The following is a 14,411-nucleotide window of genomic DNA, read 5'->3' on the forward strand; positions in this document are numbered from 1 at the left end:
ATCTACACTTCAATTAAACAGTTGTGGCTGGGCTGGGCCAGCTGACTCAGGCTTGCAGGGCTCGGGCTGCAGGGATCTTTACTTGCGGTGGAGGTGTTTGGGCTCGGGCTGGTGCCTGGGCTCTGGGACCCTCCCTCCCCCACCCAAATTTTGTTTTTCCATTGTTCTCACAGCTTTACGTGCTTCTGGCCCAGGGGAGGAAACAATGGGGGCTGCAGAGAGAGAGCTGACAGCCTGGACAGTACGGGGGACAGGTGACAGTGCTATTATTTGTCAACAGAGGCTGGAATGTTTGTTTGCCCATTTACATCAGACAGACATTGGGTTTAAAGAAAAAAAGTCCCTTTTATTTTTATAGCATTTGTCTAGCTAAGAGACTTCCCGTAAGAACTGACAGAGTAGAAAACAGCCGCAATATTAAAATAAAAGCGGGCGCTAGGGTTTGTATAGCACCGAAATCCACACACAAGGTGGAGTTTTACATCTTTGCGGTGATTCACCTGCCCTGATGGCATTATTTATCCAGCATTGACAGCTGCGAAAAGTGCTTTACAGACGTGGGAACAGTGGGAAAATTTGTTCATACCTGTAAGTTTGTCTTCTCATAACAAGGAAGCCATCAGTCTGGGTTACAGACTATTGGGTGAGCCACACTCACAGGGACTCCTGGATGCAGCTCTGTGGCTGGAAGTTTTGGTGCCCAACCGCTGCTCCAGAAGAGCCCAGGAACTACACCATGAGCCCAGTATTCTGCCTCTGTCTGTGAGATGCAGCAAATTGTGCTTTATCTGCAGTTTGCCTTCACTTATTCCGGAATATATATTCCATTCCAATACAGGGCAAGAGTCAGACTGGGCCCATGTCAATGTGAATCCTGGGGCTGGGCCCTAGAGGCATAAAATCTTCTGAGGAGTCAGATCAGGTTATGAAAGGGATAGTGCAGCTAAAATGAGGTACAGCACTTTCTGGGGATGCAATAGTGGTAGCATGGAGCCCTGAACACAAACCAACCCTGCCTCACGGCAGAAAACACCAAAGCCACCTGCCCTCCCTCAAGACATATCCTTCACCTAGAAAAGCTACAGTAAATCAGGTGTAGCTGTAAATGCACAGTGCCAGAAAGCCCCAGTGAAGGATAAAACTGTTGCATTCCAAATCAGTCAAGGTCATGTACGAAGTGTGAAAGCCCATTACCACAGGGCCAGCACAGCAGCAGTGGCTGAAGTTCAGCCCTTAATCAGTAACAGGACGTCGTGCGAGTGGAGCCAGGAGTACAGTATCAGTACTGCTCTCCCACACTCAGTATCAGACCCTGCTCCAAAGCAAGTCACTATGATCATGTGATGAGTCCAGCTCTTTCACTTCGTCACTGGGGGCACTCAGAAAGTTCACTGGGAGGACCACAGGGGCATTCCCGTTTAGGATTCCATGGCTGATCTGTCTTGCTGTCTGTTTTGAGAGCCATGCTGCAGCTTGGTAGTTTAGAAAGGGCTGCTCTGTGCATATTTAAAGCCACTTCACTCCAATTTGAGGTGGACATGGAGGAAATTCAAGCCCCGAGCACCATGGAGGTACAGACGGGGGATATACAGCTAGCTAGCTCTCTGTGAAACTTGCACAGCAAAAACTGAAACTAAGCCAATCTGGCCTTGGTTTGAGGAGTTATTACCAACCCCCAAAAGGGGCTGGGTTCACAAAGCAGGATCCATTTATAGCTGTGGCTGAGCATCACATTGATATTTTCAGATCAATAAACTATATTAAATGTAAAGTCCAAATAAATAACACAGGGGATACTGTACTGATTATTTAGCATCATAAAAACGGCCACTGGATTTCCAGTCTGATGCATTAGAGAGCTGCTGAAACCAGAGGAACTTGTTGCAGAACATATGCCCAGCTTCCTGCAGGGCACTTGGGACCTTGTCTGTAGCTCTGCTCAAGGGTAAACTACTGGGCAGAGCTCAGGGGGGAAAAAAATCTGTTTCAAACCAAAATTAAAAGAACTACTTAGAGCTACTTTCTCTCTCTTTCCATTCAAATTCCCCAGCACTTGGTCTCTGATTGTCTCCTGCACCCTGTCAAATGGAACAGGCTCATAAAAGAGACAGCTTCTGTTTTCACAATTACCCTGGTAATCAGCTGTGATGGGAAACGAAAAGGGAGAGAAGTTATGACAGCTTAACGAGGCTTCGGTGACACAATTTGCTGGAGTGTGGAAGTGCCTCTCCCAGGGCCTACACTTTGTTTGCTCAACATCTGTCAGCAAGCGAGCAAGGCTGGCTTTCACAAGGGAGGCTGGTGCTTTGGGATGGCCCATCCATCAGCACTTCTAGCCATTTGGAATCACGGTAACAGTGTTACTTTACTATGGGACTACGGAAGAGATGATGGGAGGTGGAAGTGGAGTCAGAAAGAAGGAATTCAGGAGAAAGGGAGGAGGAAAACACTTGACAATCTTTTTAAAATTCCCCAGCTCAATTCCAGATCTTGGTTAGTTTTTTTTAAAGGGAGTTTGCCAATTAAAGCACATTACTAGTGTATAGACTGAGTCTCATCACACTGCAAGGGCATCTAACTCTACACAGCACAAAGAAAATATACCCTGGCACATCAGCACCCCACACGGGTCTTTGGATTTCGAGCACAGTTTTCTCTGATATGTGGAGATTACGGGATAGTCATTCTGATAGGATCCCTGGACTCAGTGAGTGAGTTTTTATTCCAGCCTTGAAAATTTACCAGTCCAGGTGCGAAATCTACTTACTCTCCTTTTGCTCCAGTGACTGAAGATAATCTCGATATGCATATGTTACTTGCCCGTCGCAAAAAAAAAAACCAAAAAAAAAACCATCCCACCCAACTACTTGCTGTAGGCAAGTAGCATTTTGCAAGGCTGCTTAATCCTAAATCCATGGCCTGAGCTAAGTGGGCCAAATTCTGGCTTCTACTGGGGATAATGAGAGCTGCAAATACAAGACTTTGGCCCTTAAAAAATGGGAAGTCCTTTCTTGCTTTCTAGGTGAAAGAGTAATGAATGGAAGTTTAGACACTGGGAAAATGCAGATATTTCTTCCAGCTGTTTTGAGAAGGGCCTTCATTAATAATTTGGTCTAAAAATGCCCATACATCTCATTTTATTGGCAAATACATTCGTGCTAACTGTGGAGTTACTGCTATACCCGTCCATTATTCAGTGGCTATTATGAAGCCGTGAGCCTTTGCCTCTGAGTGGAGATGCCTCCAGCCATAGCAATTGGAATCACATCTGTTTGATTTTATTCATACATTAGAACAATGAATCGTCACTCTTTCCTCCTTCCTGTGTTCTGACACATTCCACTTCCTTTACACATGTCGCTGAAGCAGTAGTTACTAGCTGGGACGGGAGGTGCTCTGGCAAAAGAGCTGACCACTGATTTACATGAGAATTTAAAGGACCCTTATAAACTAGATTAAACTTTTTACATGACTAGCATGTCTCCATTTTGGAGAATTCAAGAACTGTTCTTGCAAAGCCTCTCAATATAAACCAAATTAACCTGGTTAATTAATCATTAGGGACTCAAAAAATCCCCCCAAAATAATCAGACAAGCTCTCCCCTCAGATTGTGGGTTTATTCTCAGATGATTCTCGGATGATTCTGAGAAGTGCTATTCTCATGAATAACAAAAGCCAGAGCCCAGAGTCCAGATTTCAGGGATCAGAGCTTTTCAAATTCAAAGAAAGAAAAGGAGCACTTGTGGCACCTTAGAGACTAACCAAAGCTCATGCTCAAATAAATTGGTTAGTCTCTAAGGTGCCACAAGTACTCCTTTTCTTTTTGCGAATACAGACTAACACGGCTGTTACTCTGAAACCTGTCAAATTCAAAGGTCGCTTCACAAGTACCACTGAGGTTAGCTACAATATGACAGCACTTTCATGCACTTTCATTACCCTGAACTGTTCAGGTGGTAATCCAAGACCAAATGAATGCACTGCATTCAAGCCTGCTGAATCCAGTTCAGCCTAGAGTTACCTCCTTTCCCAACACCAGGGTCTTTGCAATAAAGAATAACTATTAAAATGAGCACTAGAAGAAGTAGTAATACAATTCTATGATGCCTTGCACCCATGGTCTCAAGATACCTAATATATATGAATGGATTTGTCCTCATAATACACTTGCAAAGTAGGTATACCATTCTGGAGATAACCTCTGTGGGTCTCAGGCTGTCTAAGGGATTTGTCCTGCATTGTTGAGAGCAGAAGCCAAGGCTCTTGACCCCAGTACCTTGCTCCAATCACTAGATCACACTGACTTGGCATGTCTTTCCACATGAGAGGAGAGCTGCGTTCCATGGCTGAGTTCCCTCTGCGTTCTCCTCTGGGATTAGCCCATCTAACCCAGCCACAAGGAAACAATAGGCAGTCTTTTCCCAACAGCTAGTACAGAAGAAGCATGCTGCCCGGGAGCATATTCCCATGGGTCAGGGTGGCAGGCCAGAGCTGGCTAGCTGCGTATGTTTTGCTCTGTTCCCAAAATACATCTCGCAGTGGTGGCGAGGTTCATATCCTGCATGTTGAGCAATCTCTGCCATAGACATCACAAACAAAGACCAGAGCCAGACTAGTGATGGGAGGGAGCCATTATCTAGCTCCTTCTATTACTCATCACCATAGAAACCAAGTGCCTCAAGCTGTTGTCCCAGGACCCTGCTGAGCTCTGAATTCTCTCTCCCTGGTTCTCTTGTTGCCAGAGGAGAAGAGGAAAGTTTAGGAGACATCCTTTCTCCACTGTGTTCATTAGAGGCTGGAGTTAAAATAGAAGAGCGTGCCAACAAAAAAACAACAGGAAACACTCACACTACAATTCCCTTCACCTCTCAGTTGCTTTCAATCTCCTGTGATTCCACAGGTTTCAGAGTAACAGCCGTGTTAGTCTGTATTCGCAAAAAGAAAAGGAGGACTTGTGGCACCTTTAGAGACTAACCAATTTATTTGAGCATAAGCTTTCGTGAGCTACAGCTCACTTCATTGGATGCATACTGTGGAAAGTACAGAAGATCTTTGGTTAGTCTCTAAGGTGCCACAAGTACTCCTTTTCTTTTTGTGATTCCATAGATATGTTTCTCTACTGCCAGAGTTTTCCAGATTAGACAAGACATGAATTCCTAATTTCAACACAAGCCACAAAAGATCCAACCTTTCTTTTAAATAATCGGGCCTTCGTCCATTATAAAGAAAAAGAAGAAAAAGCTCAAATTTTCCCACTCTCTTTTAAGGTTCTCTTTTAAGCATTTCTAATGCACCCCTCACTGAAGTGATAATGTTCATGACTAGATAGCATATTTTTTATCCACAGATCTCAGGGGCTTACAAAGCTATGTAATAATTATTAGCCCACGTTGCAGATGGGGAATCTGCAGCCCAGAAGAGGTGAAGGGCCTGGCCTAAGGTCACACAGTGAGTCAGTAGCAGAACTGGGAACGGGAACCTTGGGTGAAGTCCGGGCTCCACTGAAGTAAATAACAAAACTCCCATTAACTCAATGGGGCCAGGATTTCACCCCAGTTCTCTCAGTCTGGTACCCAATTCCACTGGACCAAGGGCCAGTCACAAAAACGGAGGGTTGCACTGACACTGTCTCTAAAGCAGTCAGCTCCTCCAGGACCTACAGCTGCTAAAGTCCTCACCATTTCCCTCCTTACTGCTCCTCCCAACTCATTTGGGCATGGGGGAAGGGCGCTGGTCATTTTTTTGGGTAGGTGTTGCCCTTAGAACCCTCCAGACCTAAGACATAACCCGACAGTTCGCAGCAGTGCACGCAGAAACAGCCTGCTGAGACAGAGGGAAGGGGGGAGACCTAATTCATGTAACTGACGGGATGCCTTTAAATGCAAAGACCTGAAACAACAACAGTGTGGAGGGAAGACAAGCAAACATGAAGCACCTCATAAATCAGGTGGGTAGGAGTGCGCTGCAGCACTCTGCAGTCCCTGATTAACGTCATCTGTTACTTTAGCAGAGGCAGAAAATGATGCTCAAGAGGTTAGGGCTTTTCCAGTCTGTTTTAAATTGCTGTTTTCTCTCTCTTCCTTCCAATATCCCCTTCAGTGAGTCGAGGGGATTGTCATGTACTTTCACCTTCCCCACTTGGGCACAAGAATGCACTGCAAAGCACGTAACCAATAGCCATGAGCAATGGTTCTCAGCTTTTTTCATAGCATAACCCTGTGTTACAACAGAATACTATTCGGGATTGCCATCCCCTCCCTCCCAACTAGCCATAAAGAAAGGTGGGGTGGTTGTGATTGACCTTGAATCTACTGGAAGGATGAGAGTCCAGCAGAGATCAGCCCAATCTGCAAAATCTGAATCCAAATTCCCCAAAGCTCAGGGCAAGCAGATAGGAGATTTTGGAGTGCCAGGTGTAAAGCTCCAATCTGGACCTGAACTGCAGAGGTTTTTTTGGTCTGGTGTGCAGGTTCGGGCCCATATCTATAGATTTAGGGTCCAGTCCCACAGTCCTTACTCTTGTGAGCAGTCCCAGTGATTGCAGGGGGAAATGAGTGAGAGCTACAGGACTGGGCTTCATGCCTATGTATCAAACTCATTCAATGGAGAGGGCTTACCTCCATTTTGAATGATGGTCCATGAGTTGGGGTATAAACAGAGAAACCCACACTCCCCCAGTTCACAGTGGATTTCCCACTGATGCTAATGGAAGATTTGGGTGAAGATCAAGATAAGGTGCGAGTATGGCCTGTATATAGTGTAGGCCTTGCTGTAGCACTAGGCATAACAAACAGTGTGAACCAAAGGCTGTGAACCAGAGTAGGCCTGGCCTTGGCAAAACAACACCACACTCGGTATTAGCTAACACCAAGTAAGCACATTCCTGACTGCAGAGGATGGTACAAAACAACACAGATCTCTCAAGTAACTTGGTAAACGCATTCCAATGAGATGGTACAAGAACACACCGACCCCTTGTCAGATCAGGCTGGGATGACAGGATAATGTCTCCAGGCCCAGAGCTAGCACACTAATCACTGGACCATCTTTCCTTCTGGTTAGTGTGTCTCTTCTCTTTTCATTTCTCTGTTCTTCTTTCCCTTCCAATTCCACATTCTTTAGCCAGGGAATTCACTCCTAACACCTTCCCTGTTCCACAGCTAAAATAAACAGTATGATAGTTGATGCTTATATTTATAGTGTCTTCAGGGTTAACACTGATGTGGTTACTGGCAGGCAGGGAAGCTCACACCTCTCAGAGTAAGTCATTTACAGGCTGCTTGCAGATTCAGGCAGACAGCCCCACATTGAATTACACCCTGTTTACTTTTAGAAGGTTTACTTCACAACCATGATAGCTAGACCCTTAACAAAAAAAACCCAACAAAAAACAAAAAGGATGCTGAGATTGCGAATCTGCTATGTAGTTCACGTAAATACACCATGGAGGCCGGATACAGCCCACAGGGCCCATTTGACACCTTTAGCTTAATGTATGGACAGGAAATGGTTATAAATAGTCAGTCCCCTCTCAACTCTCTAAAGACATAAATAATTTTGACATGGAGTGTTCGAGCACTCAGTCAGGGTCATTTCCAGACCACCCATGGGGTTTGCATTAATGGATTTTCTTTGCTTAGCTATCAATTAAACTAGTGTTTACTTTGAGTGTTTTAACATCTTTTAAATGGAAGCAGCTAAGAGGAGACTCACACAAAGCCCCACTTACTTGTTAGTGACTGCTTGCATAAACTCATCAATCAGTTCATCGTATTGTTTCCCACGGACCCGCTTGTGTTTCAGTCCAATATAGAGTGGATCATTCAGGAGAGCCTAAGACACAAAGCAATCTGTTTATGGCACCTGCTTCTCTGCCGAACAGAGATTTACATACAAAATGTACGTGTCTCACATTTATGTCCGCTTCAATCATTATCGCTAAGCAACAAAACATGGCGGGCTGTCCAGTTCCTGGGCATGATGCAAACACAAATCCCTTCCTGAACACCAGCTTTAGTTCATGATAAATAAACCCACACCAAGGAGCGTCTCATTGTGGAAATACAATCATAGGAATTGAGTGCTTGCTGGACAACCCTGGGAAGCGGAGTCCTCTCTCCACAGGACCAGGAGAGCTCATGCAGTGACAGTGCTTCCTTATGCCACCTTCCTGAAATGTTTCACTCTTGCCCTGTAAGGCCTAGCTTGTAGGTAGTTCAGTGTCCATTGCTCATTCAGTTCCTGGGTTCTTACCCGAGACTGCCCATGTGGGGTTCACTAGGGACAGTCATGATTTTTGCAACATGGACTCCTCTCCATTAGGAACTAATGAGGCCATCAATCCATTTCATCTAAGCCACCAGATGCTAACAAGCTTTCTACTGTATTAACCTGAGCTGGATTTGAACCAGTGATCTCCTGAACCATCTAGTCCTCAACTTCACCTGTATGTGTTTGCTCGTCTCCTTGAGTTTGCTGCCATTTTCTAACTTCAGACTCAGATTTCTATTTCTAAAAGCCTTTTGCAGATATTGGACACAACTCCATACATTCAAAAAACTGTTTTTCCAATCAACCCCACAAGTGCTGAACAGGGACCAGCATCCTATCTAAGGCTGATAAGAAGCTGTTGCCTCCAAAAGTGGTGATTCAGCATGGAAAGAAATAACATCCGGGAGAATGTGACAGAAATAGCAGTAGCAGGAGACAGATGGGCCACCTAGCAGGATGTTTTGAAGGTCTCAGTGAGTCATCAGAAAGAGATCCCACTTCCGCCCTGGCCTCAGGAACCGAATCATGGCTGTCAGAGGGGCGCATCCTACCAAACCCCTATTGTCCTGTAGCTTTGCAAACCTTAACTGTTGGCAGGTATGCTAAAACGAAATCTGTTTCCAGAGCCACAGAAACCCAGCTGTTTTTCCTTTAGCGGGGAATATGAAAGGGGTTTTCCATTGATTTTGCTTAGGTCTGCTCTTCTATGCCATGGTTCTTGAAAGAGGAGACACACGTTCCCATTACTATATAGCACTTGAATACATTTTTAAGTGGTCAATGGCATGTTGCTGGTTTTTTAAAGTGAGCTACCTGGGCGATTCCAAGTTCTGAAAGCCACAGGCTGAGTTGCCCAAGCAGTACATGGAAGTACTCTGTAACACACTGACCACGTCTCCCAGTAGTTGTGGGAAACTTCTGATTTAGTAATGTTATCTCCTGCATAAAAACAACAAAAACCATCCATTTATGCCAAATTCAAAAACTCAGCTACATTACCTAGAATCATACACGTCAGCCCTGGGTGCGCATCAGCATAGGCTGTGGAGCTGGCATTGGGAGGCAGACCTGAGCCATGGCCCGACCATGTTTAGCCAGGCCAAACCTGAATGTGCAGGACCCCGTGGGCCAGATTGCAATGCCACTCACTCCAATTTGGCCCAGCCACCACCACAAATCTCCCTGAAATTAATTTGAAAAGTTTGATCTGTATGCGCTGCAGTACCAGCAAGATGGCAAGGAAGTGCTTCTCAATGCATCGTTATGCACTAAACACAGAAAGAGGCAAGTCATTTAAAATGTTAATTTATTAATTTTTTCATGTGAGTGGGATAGCCTTGTGGTTTGAGCATAGACCTGAAAGCCAGGAACTCCTGAGTACCAGTGTGGAGAACATGGGGAAGAGCTGCGTTACATTTATGACAAGCATTTGTGATTCAGTTTCCCTCTCACTTTAGTATTGTTACCCCCTAGGTTGGAAGGGGTGAATGTCTTTCCTGGGGCGGGGATAAGTAACGAAGGGACGGTATGCGAGTCACATAAGGGTTGGGATGAATGGTCTAGCCAGAACTGGCAACATGAGACTGGAGCTACCTTGGAGATACAATGGAGACCGACAACCTGACTTTTAATGAACGCCAACCAAATGGGCTTTTTGGAGCAGGATGGGTAAATTACCTGTCTGATGACACTTAGTCCCATTCCACTGCTGGCACGGGGATGTCACTTAGGTCACGTCTACACTACCCGCCGGATAGGCTAGTAGTGATCGATCTATCGGGGATCGATTTATCGCGGCTAGTGTAGATGCGATAAATCGATCCCCGATCGCTCTGCTGTCGACTCCGGAACTCCACAATGGCAAGAGGCAGAAGCGGAGTCGACGGGGGAGCGGCGGCTGTCGATCCTGCGCCGTGAGGATGCGAAGTAAGTGATTCTAAGTCTATTCTCGTAGCTGAAGTTGCGTATCTTAGATCGACACCCCCCCACCCCCCAATGTAGACCAGGCCTAAGACCCGAATTTTCCATAATGGCCTCTAATTTGGCTTCCTCAGTTTTTGGGCGGCCCAATCTGAAACACTGGGCCCCACATCTAAAGAGATGTTGAGAACCCACAACTCCAAATGAAGCCCATGAGTGCAGAGCACCTCTACAAAAATCAGGTGGCTGATTAAGGTGCCTAAGCTTCGATTGAGGTGACGGCCTTTCAAGTTTGAAAGTTTTATCTCACCAGTTTTGCTGTGCCAGCTGAGAATCATATATTCAGATGGCTTATGGTCAAATGAGAAGCAAGTACATTTTAAAATAGTTTCTTGCATATTCGACAAGCATTGGCCATAGCAAATATCTATAGGAACTTATTTTAAAAACATCCTCACAGATGTCTCTTCTGGCATCAGTAAAGTGTTGCATTTCAGCCCTTCTGAGCCAGAGTCATAAGGCAGAAAACTGTGAACAGATGGAGTCCTCCTGTCCTGTTATCGTGTGCAGTAAAGTGTGCAATCTGACAAAACACTGCCATTAATTAAGCCCAAACCACCCAGTGGGGATTCTCCATTTGCTGAAATATAATCGCTTCCAAACACACCCAGGGATGTGTCAGTTTCCTTATGCTTTTCACAGGAAAAGTCAGTCTGTATCTGCATGGCTGAAATCTTTTAACTCACCTTATCATGCTGAAAGATGGAGCTGACCCTTCAACTCCTGCTGGCCCAGCTCCAGCTTCGCCTTCCCATCAGTGGAACATGAGGACAGCCAGTGTTTATCTGATCTCATACTACGAGCAAGAGTGCAAGCTGGCAACTTCCGTGCACTGTTGGGTTAGCTGTCTTCTTATCTTAGGTGTCTCTGACTCTAGCTCCGAATTCAGGGACTGATTCTCCGAGTTAAGAACCCAGCTTTAAATAAAACAGCTTTTCGTTTTTAAAATGCACAGAATAAGCAGGTAATCTTACCTCGTTGTCTGTGCCAACATCAAGCAGGACAGGCAGACACTGTTGCGGGTTCACTCCACCACAGGCTGTGTACAAGGCAAGTTTCCCTACTGGGATGCCCATGCCATAACTTCCTAGATCTCCTAGGCCTAGAATTCGCTCTCCATCTGTCACCACGATGGCCTGCAGATAAGGAAGAGCGTCCATTATACAGCGTTGCCAATGCTTTATTTAACACTGTTTGCAGAACCAGCTCCCTAGATTTTTATAACAATGCAGTTTTGTAGCCACAGTATGGGATGGAAGTTTGTTCCCTTCGTAGGTTACTGTACTACTAGTTATCACAAAAGTGCAAGTCAGCCATGGGGAGAGGGCTAGGAGGGCAGCAAAGCATGGTGGAGAACATCAGTGAAGGACTCTGAGCCCTGGTCTGCCCTGCAAACGTATGTTGGTCTGACTGTGTCACTCCGCGGTATGGAGAACCCACACGCCTGAGTGATGCAGTTATGCAGTGTAGACAGCGCTATGTCGACGGGCGGTGGCGTACTGTGCTGACGGGAGAAGCTCTCTCTTTGGCATAGGTCGTGTCTTCACTAAGTGCTACAGTGGCGCACCTGCTCTGGTGCAGCAAAGTGTAGACACGCCCTCAGGTCAGCATTTCTCAAATGGGGGTCCACGAGGGTACTCCAGGGGCATCCACCAGCCGCACTGATCAACTCCTTCCCCTCCTCCCTCAACTCCTCCCCCTCCCTCCCAGCACCTCCTGCATGCCGGGGAACAGCTGTTCAGTGGGGTGCAGGAGGTGCCCTGAGAGAGAGGGAGGAGCGGGGATGGGGTGCGCTTGGGGAAGGGAGCAGAATCATGTCTAAGGCCACTGGCCCCACTGATCAACTCCTCCCCCTCCCTCCCAATGCCTCCTGTCCGTAGCAGAACAGCTGTTCAGCAGCGTTCAGGCGGCGCTGAGAGGGAGGGGGAGGAGCAGGGATGGGACATGCTCAGGGGAGGGGGTGGAAAAACGTGGGGAAGAGGAGGGGCAGGGATGGAGTGGGGGCAGGAAGAAGTGGGTGGGGGTGAGGCCTTGGGGGAAGGGGTGGAGTGGGGGCAGGGCCTGAAGCTGAGAAGGGTGCTTGGGAGTTCATGACAAATTTTAAAGCAAAATGGGGGTCCTTGGGTTGCTAAAGTTTGAGAACTGCTGCCTTAGGTAGTTAGTAACTCTTGGAGTGAAGAATCCCCCCCTCCCCCCTTTATCTATTTTATGCACCTATCAGGTCCTTCACTAGTAGTCTTTGGAATGAGCCAATTTTGAAGACATGGGAAGAGAGAGACTGGATTAAAATGATTTAAACTTGTTTAATTAAAAAGCAGTGTGATTTAGCTCTTCCGATCGCCTCTCTTTGCAGATGTCATTTTCTGCATCAGCCAGTGCTATAAGATCTCAGTTGTAACCCTATACCAGGTATTTTGATCACTATTCCCTTCACAAACTGACCCAGGTATTAGCCTCTTCACTAATGGTGACAGCCAAGTTCATAGAGAGACTACTTGGCACTCATGTAGTGCCTTTCAGCCAAGGATCTCAGAGCACTTTGTATGTATTCAGAAATTAAGCCTCACAGGCCTGTGACCTGACACCTTGGTCAGTATTATTGTTGCTGTTTTCCAGATGGGGAAACTGAGGTAGAGAGAGAGGCATAAGTGACATGCCTTAAGTCATGGCAAGCTTGTAATGGATACCTGCTTTCCTGACTCCCATTCCTGTGCCATAACCCCAAGACTGGTTTCAGAGTAACAGCCGTGTTAGTCTGTATTCGCAAAAAGAAAAGGAGTACTTGTGGCACCTTAGAGACTAACCAATTTATTTGAGCATGAGCTTTCGTGAGCTACAGCTCACTTCATCAGATGTATACCGTGGAAACTGCAGCAGACTTTATATACACACAGAGAATATGAAACAATACCTCCTCCCACCCCACTGTCCTGCTGGTAATGTGCTGGAAATGGCCCACCTGATGATCACTTTAGATAAGCTATTACCAGCAGGACAGTGGGGTGGGAGGAGGTATTGTTTCATATTCTCTGTGTGTATATAAAGTCTGCTGCAGTTTCCACGGTATACATCTGATGAAGTGAGCTGTAGCTCACGAAAGCTCATGCTCAAATAAATTGGTTAGTCTCTAAGGTGCCACAAGTACCCCAAGACTATTCTCCTCATCATGTTTTTCTTCTCTCCACTCTTAGGCTAGCTTGACCTAGCTATGTTGCTCAGAGGTGTGAAAAATTCACAGCCCTGAGAGATGTAGTGAAGCTGACCCAGGCCCTAGTATAAATGCCAGTAGGTCGACAGAAGAATTGTTCTATTGACCTAATACTGCCTCCTGAGGGGGTGGATTAACTGCTGTGACGGAAAAACCCCTTTCATCGCTGTAGCAAGTGTCTACACCGTGGTGCAAGAGAGGCACAGGTGCAGTGCCGTGGTTGTACCCCTGTAGCATATGTAGTATCGAAGTAACCTTACTTTAGTCTTTTCTCTCATCCACGCATTGGCATCTACACTAGCCGTGAGCCTGAGTTAACGAACTGTCAGGTAACACTGGTACTTGACATGTGTGTAGGTGGTTAGTGGGGACACTCCCCATCCTATCAACTTTTGCCCTTTTCAGCACTACAATGGCAAGCAAATACTTAGGTTGATCCCTGAGGGAATGTCCTACTGCACTTACACGTTTATTTGACTGGTGGTTTTGTTTGTTTCTTTGTGACAACCAGGAGAAAAAAAGCATGGCCAAGATTTTCAAAGTTAGAAGCTTGAAGTTAAGCAATTTAATCACCAGCCTGAGGTTAAGAGTATCAAGGACCCAATCACAGCTCTCACTGAGGTTAATTAGGCTCCTATTTTTGCCAGTCTTGTTGTGTATGTGTGTGTGGGTGGTGGCGAAAACTAGTAAGAACAGGACAAAATGGCAATTCTGCCTTAATGCAGGAGGAAAGTAGTTAACACAATGCCAAGACCGTCCAAAACTGGCCAGGAGCTTCAGGGAACAGAGCATTCAGATTCAGATCATGTGGATTATTTGATTGAGGGTGACCTAAATGCACAATCTGGCTTGGATATCGAAGGAGAAGTCCATGGCGAAATTATATTTATTTACTGATTCACTGAGTTAATGCCAAAAGGGAACCCATATGCACTTTTAGGAGAAATAAGA

General features: G+C 46.0%; 1 protein-coding gene across 1 annotated transcript in view; it reads right to left on the reverse strand.

Moving 5' to 3' along the window:
• ME3 (malic enzyme 3) overlaps positions 1 to 14,411 on the reverse strand; it is a 171,317-nt gene that overhangs the window by 41,836 nt on the left and 115,070 nt on the right. Inside the window, exons 5-6 of the mRNA XM_048841750.2 lie at positions 11,227 to 11,388; positions 7,731 to 7,834 (exon numbers count right to left, since the gene is read on the reverse strand). Coding sequence (XP_048697707.1) covers positions 7,731 to 7,834; positions 11,227 to 11,388 — 266 coding nt within the window. The remainder of the gene's footprint in view (positions 1 to 7,730; positions 7,835 to 11,226; positions 11,389 to 14,411) is intronic.

This window comes from Caretta caretta, chromosome 1 (assembly GCF_965140235.1).
Source record: "Caretta caretta isolate rCarCar2 chromosome 1, rCarCar1.hap1, whole genome shotgun sequence".
In the NCBI taxonomy this organism is placed as follows: Eukaryota; Metazoa; Chordata; order Testudines; family Cheloniidae; genus Caretta; species Caretta caretta.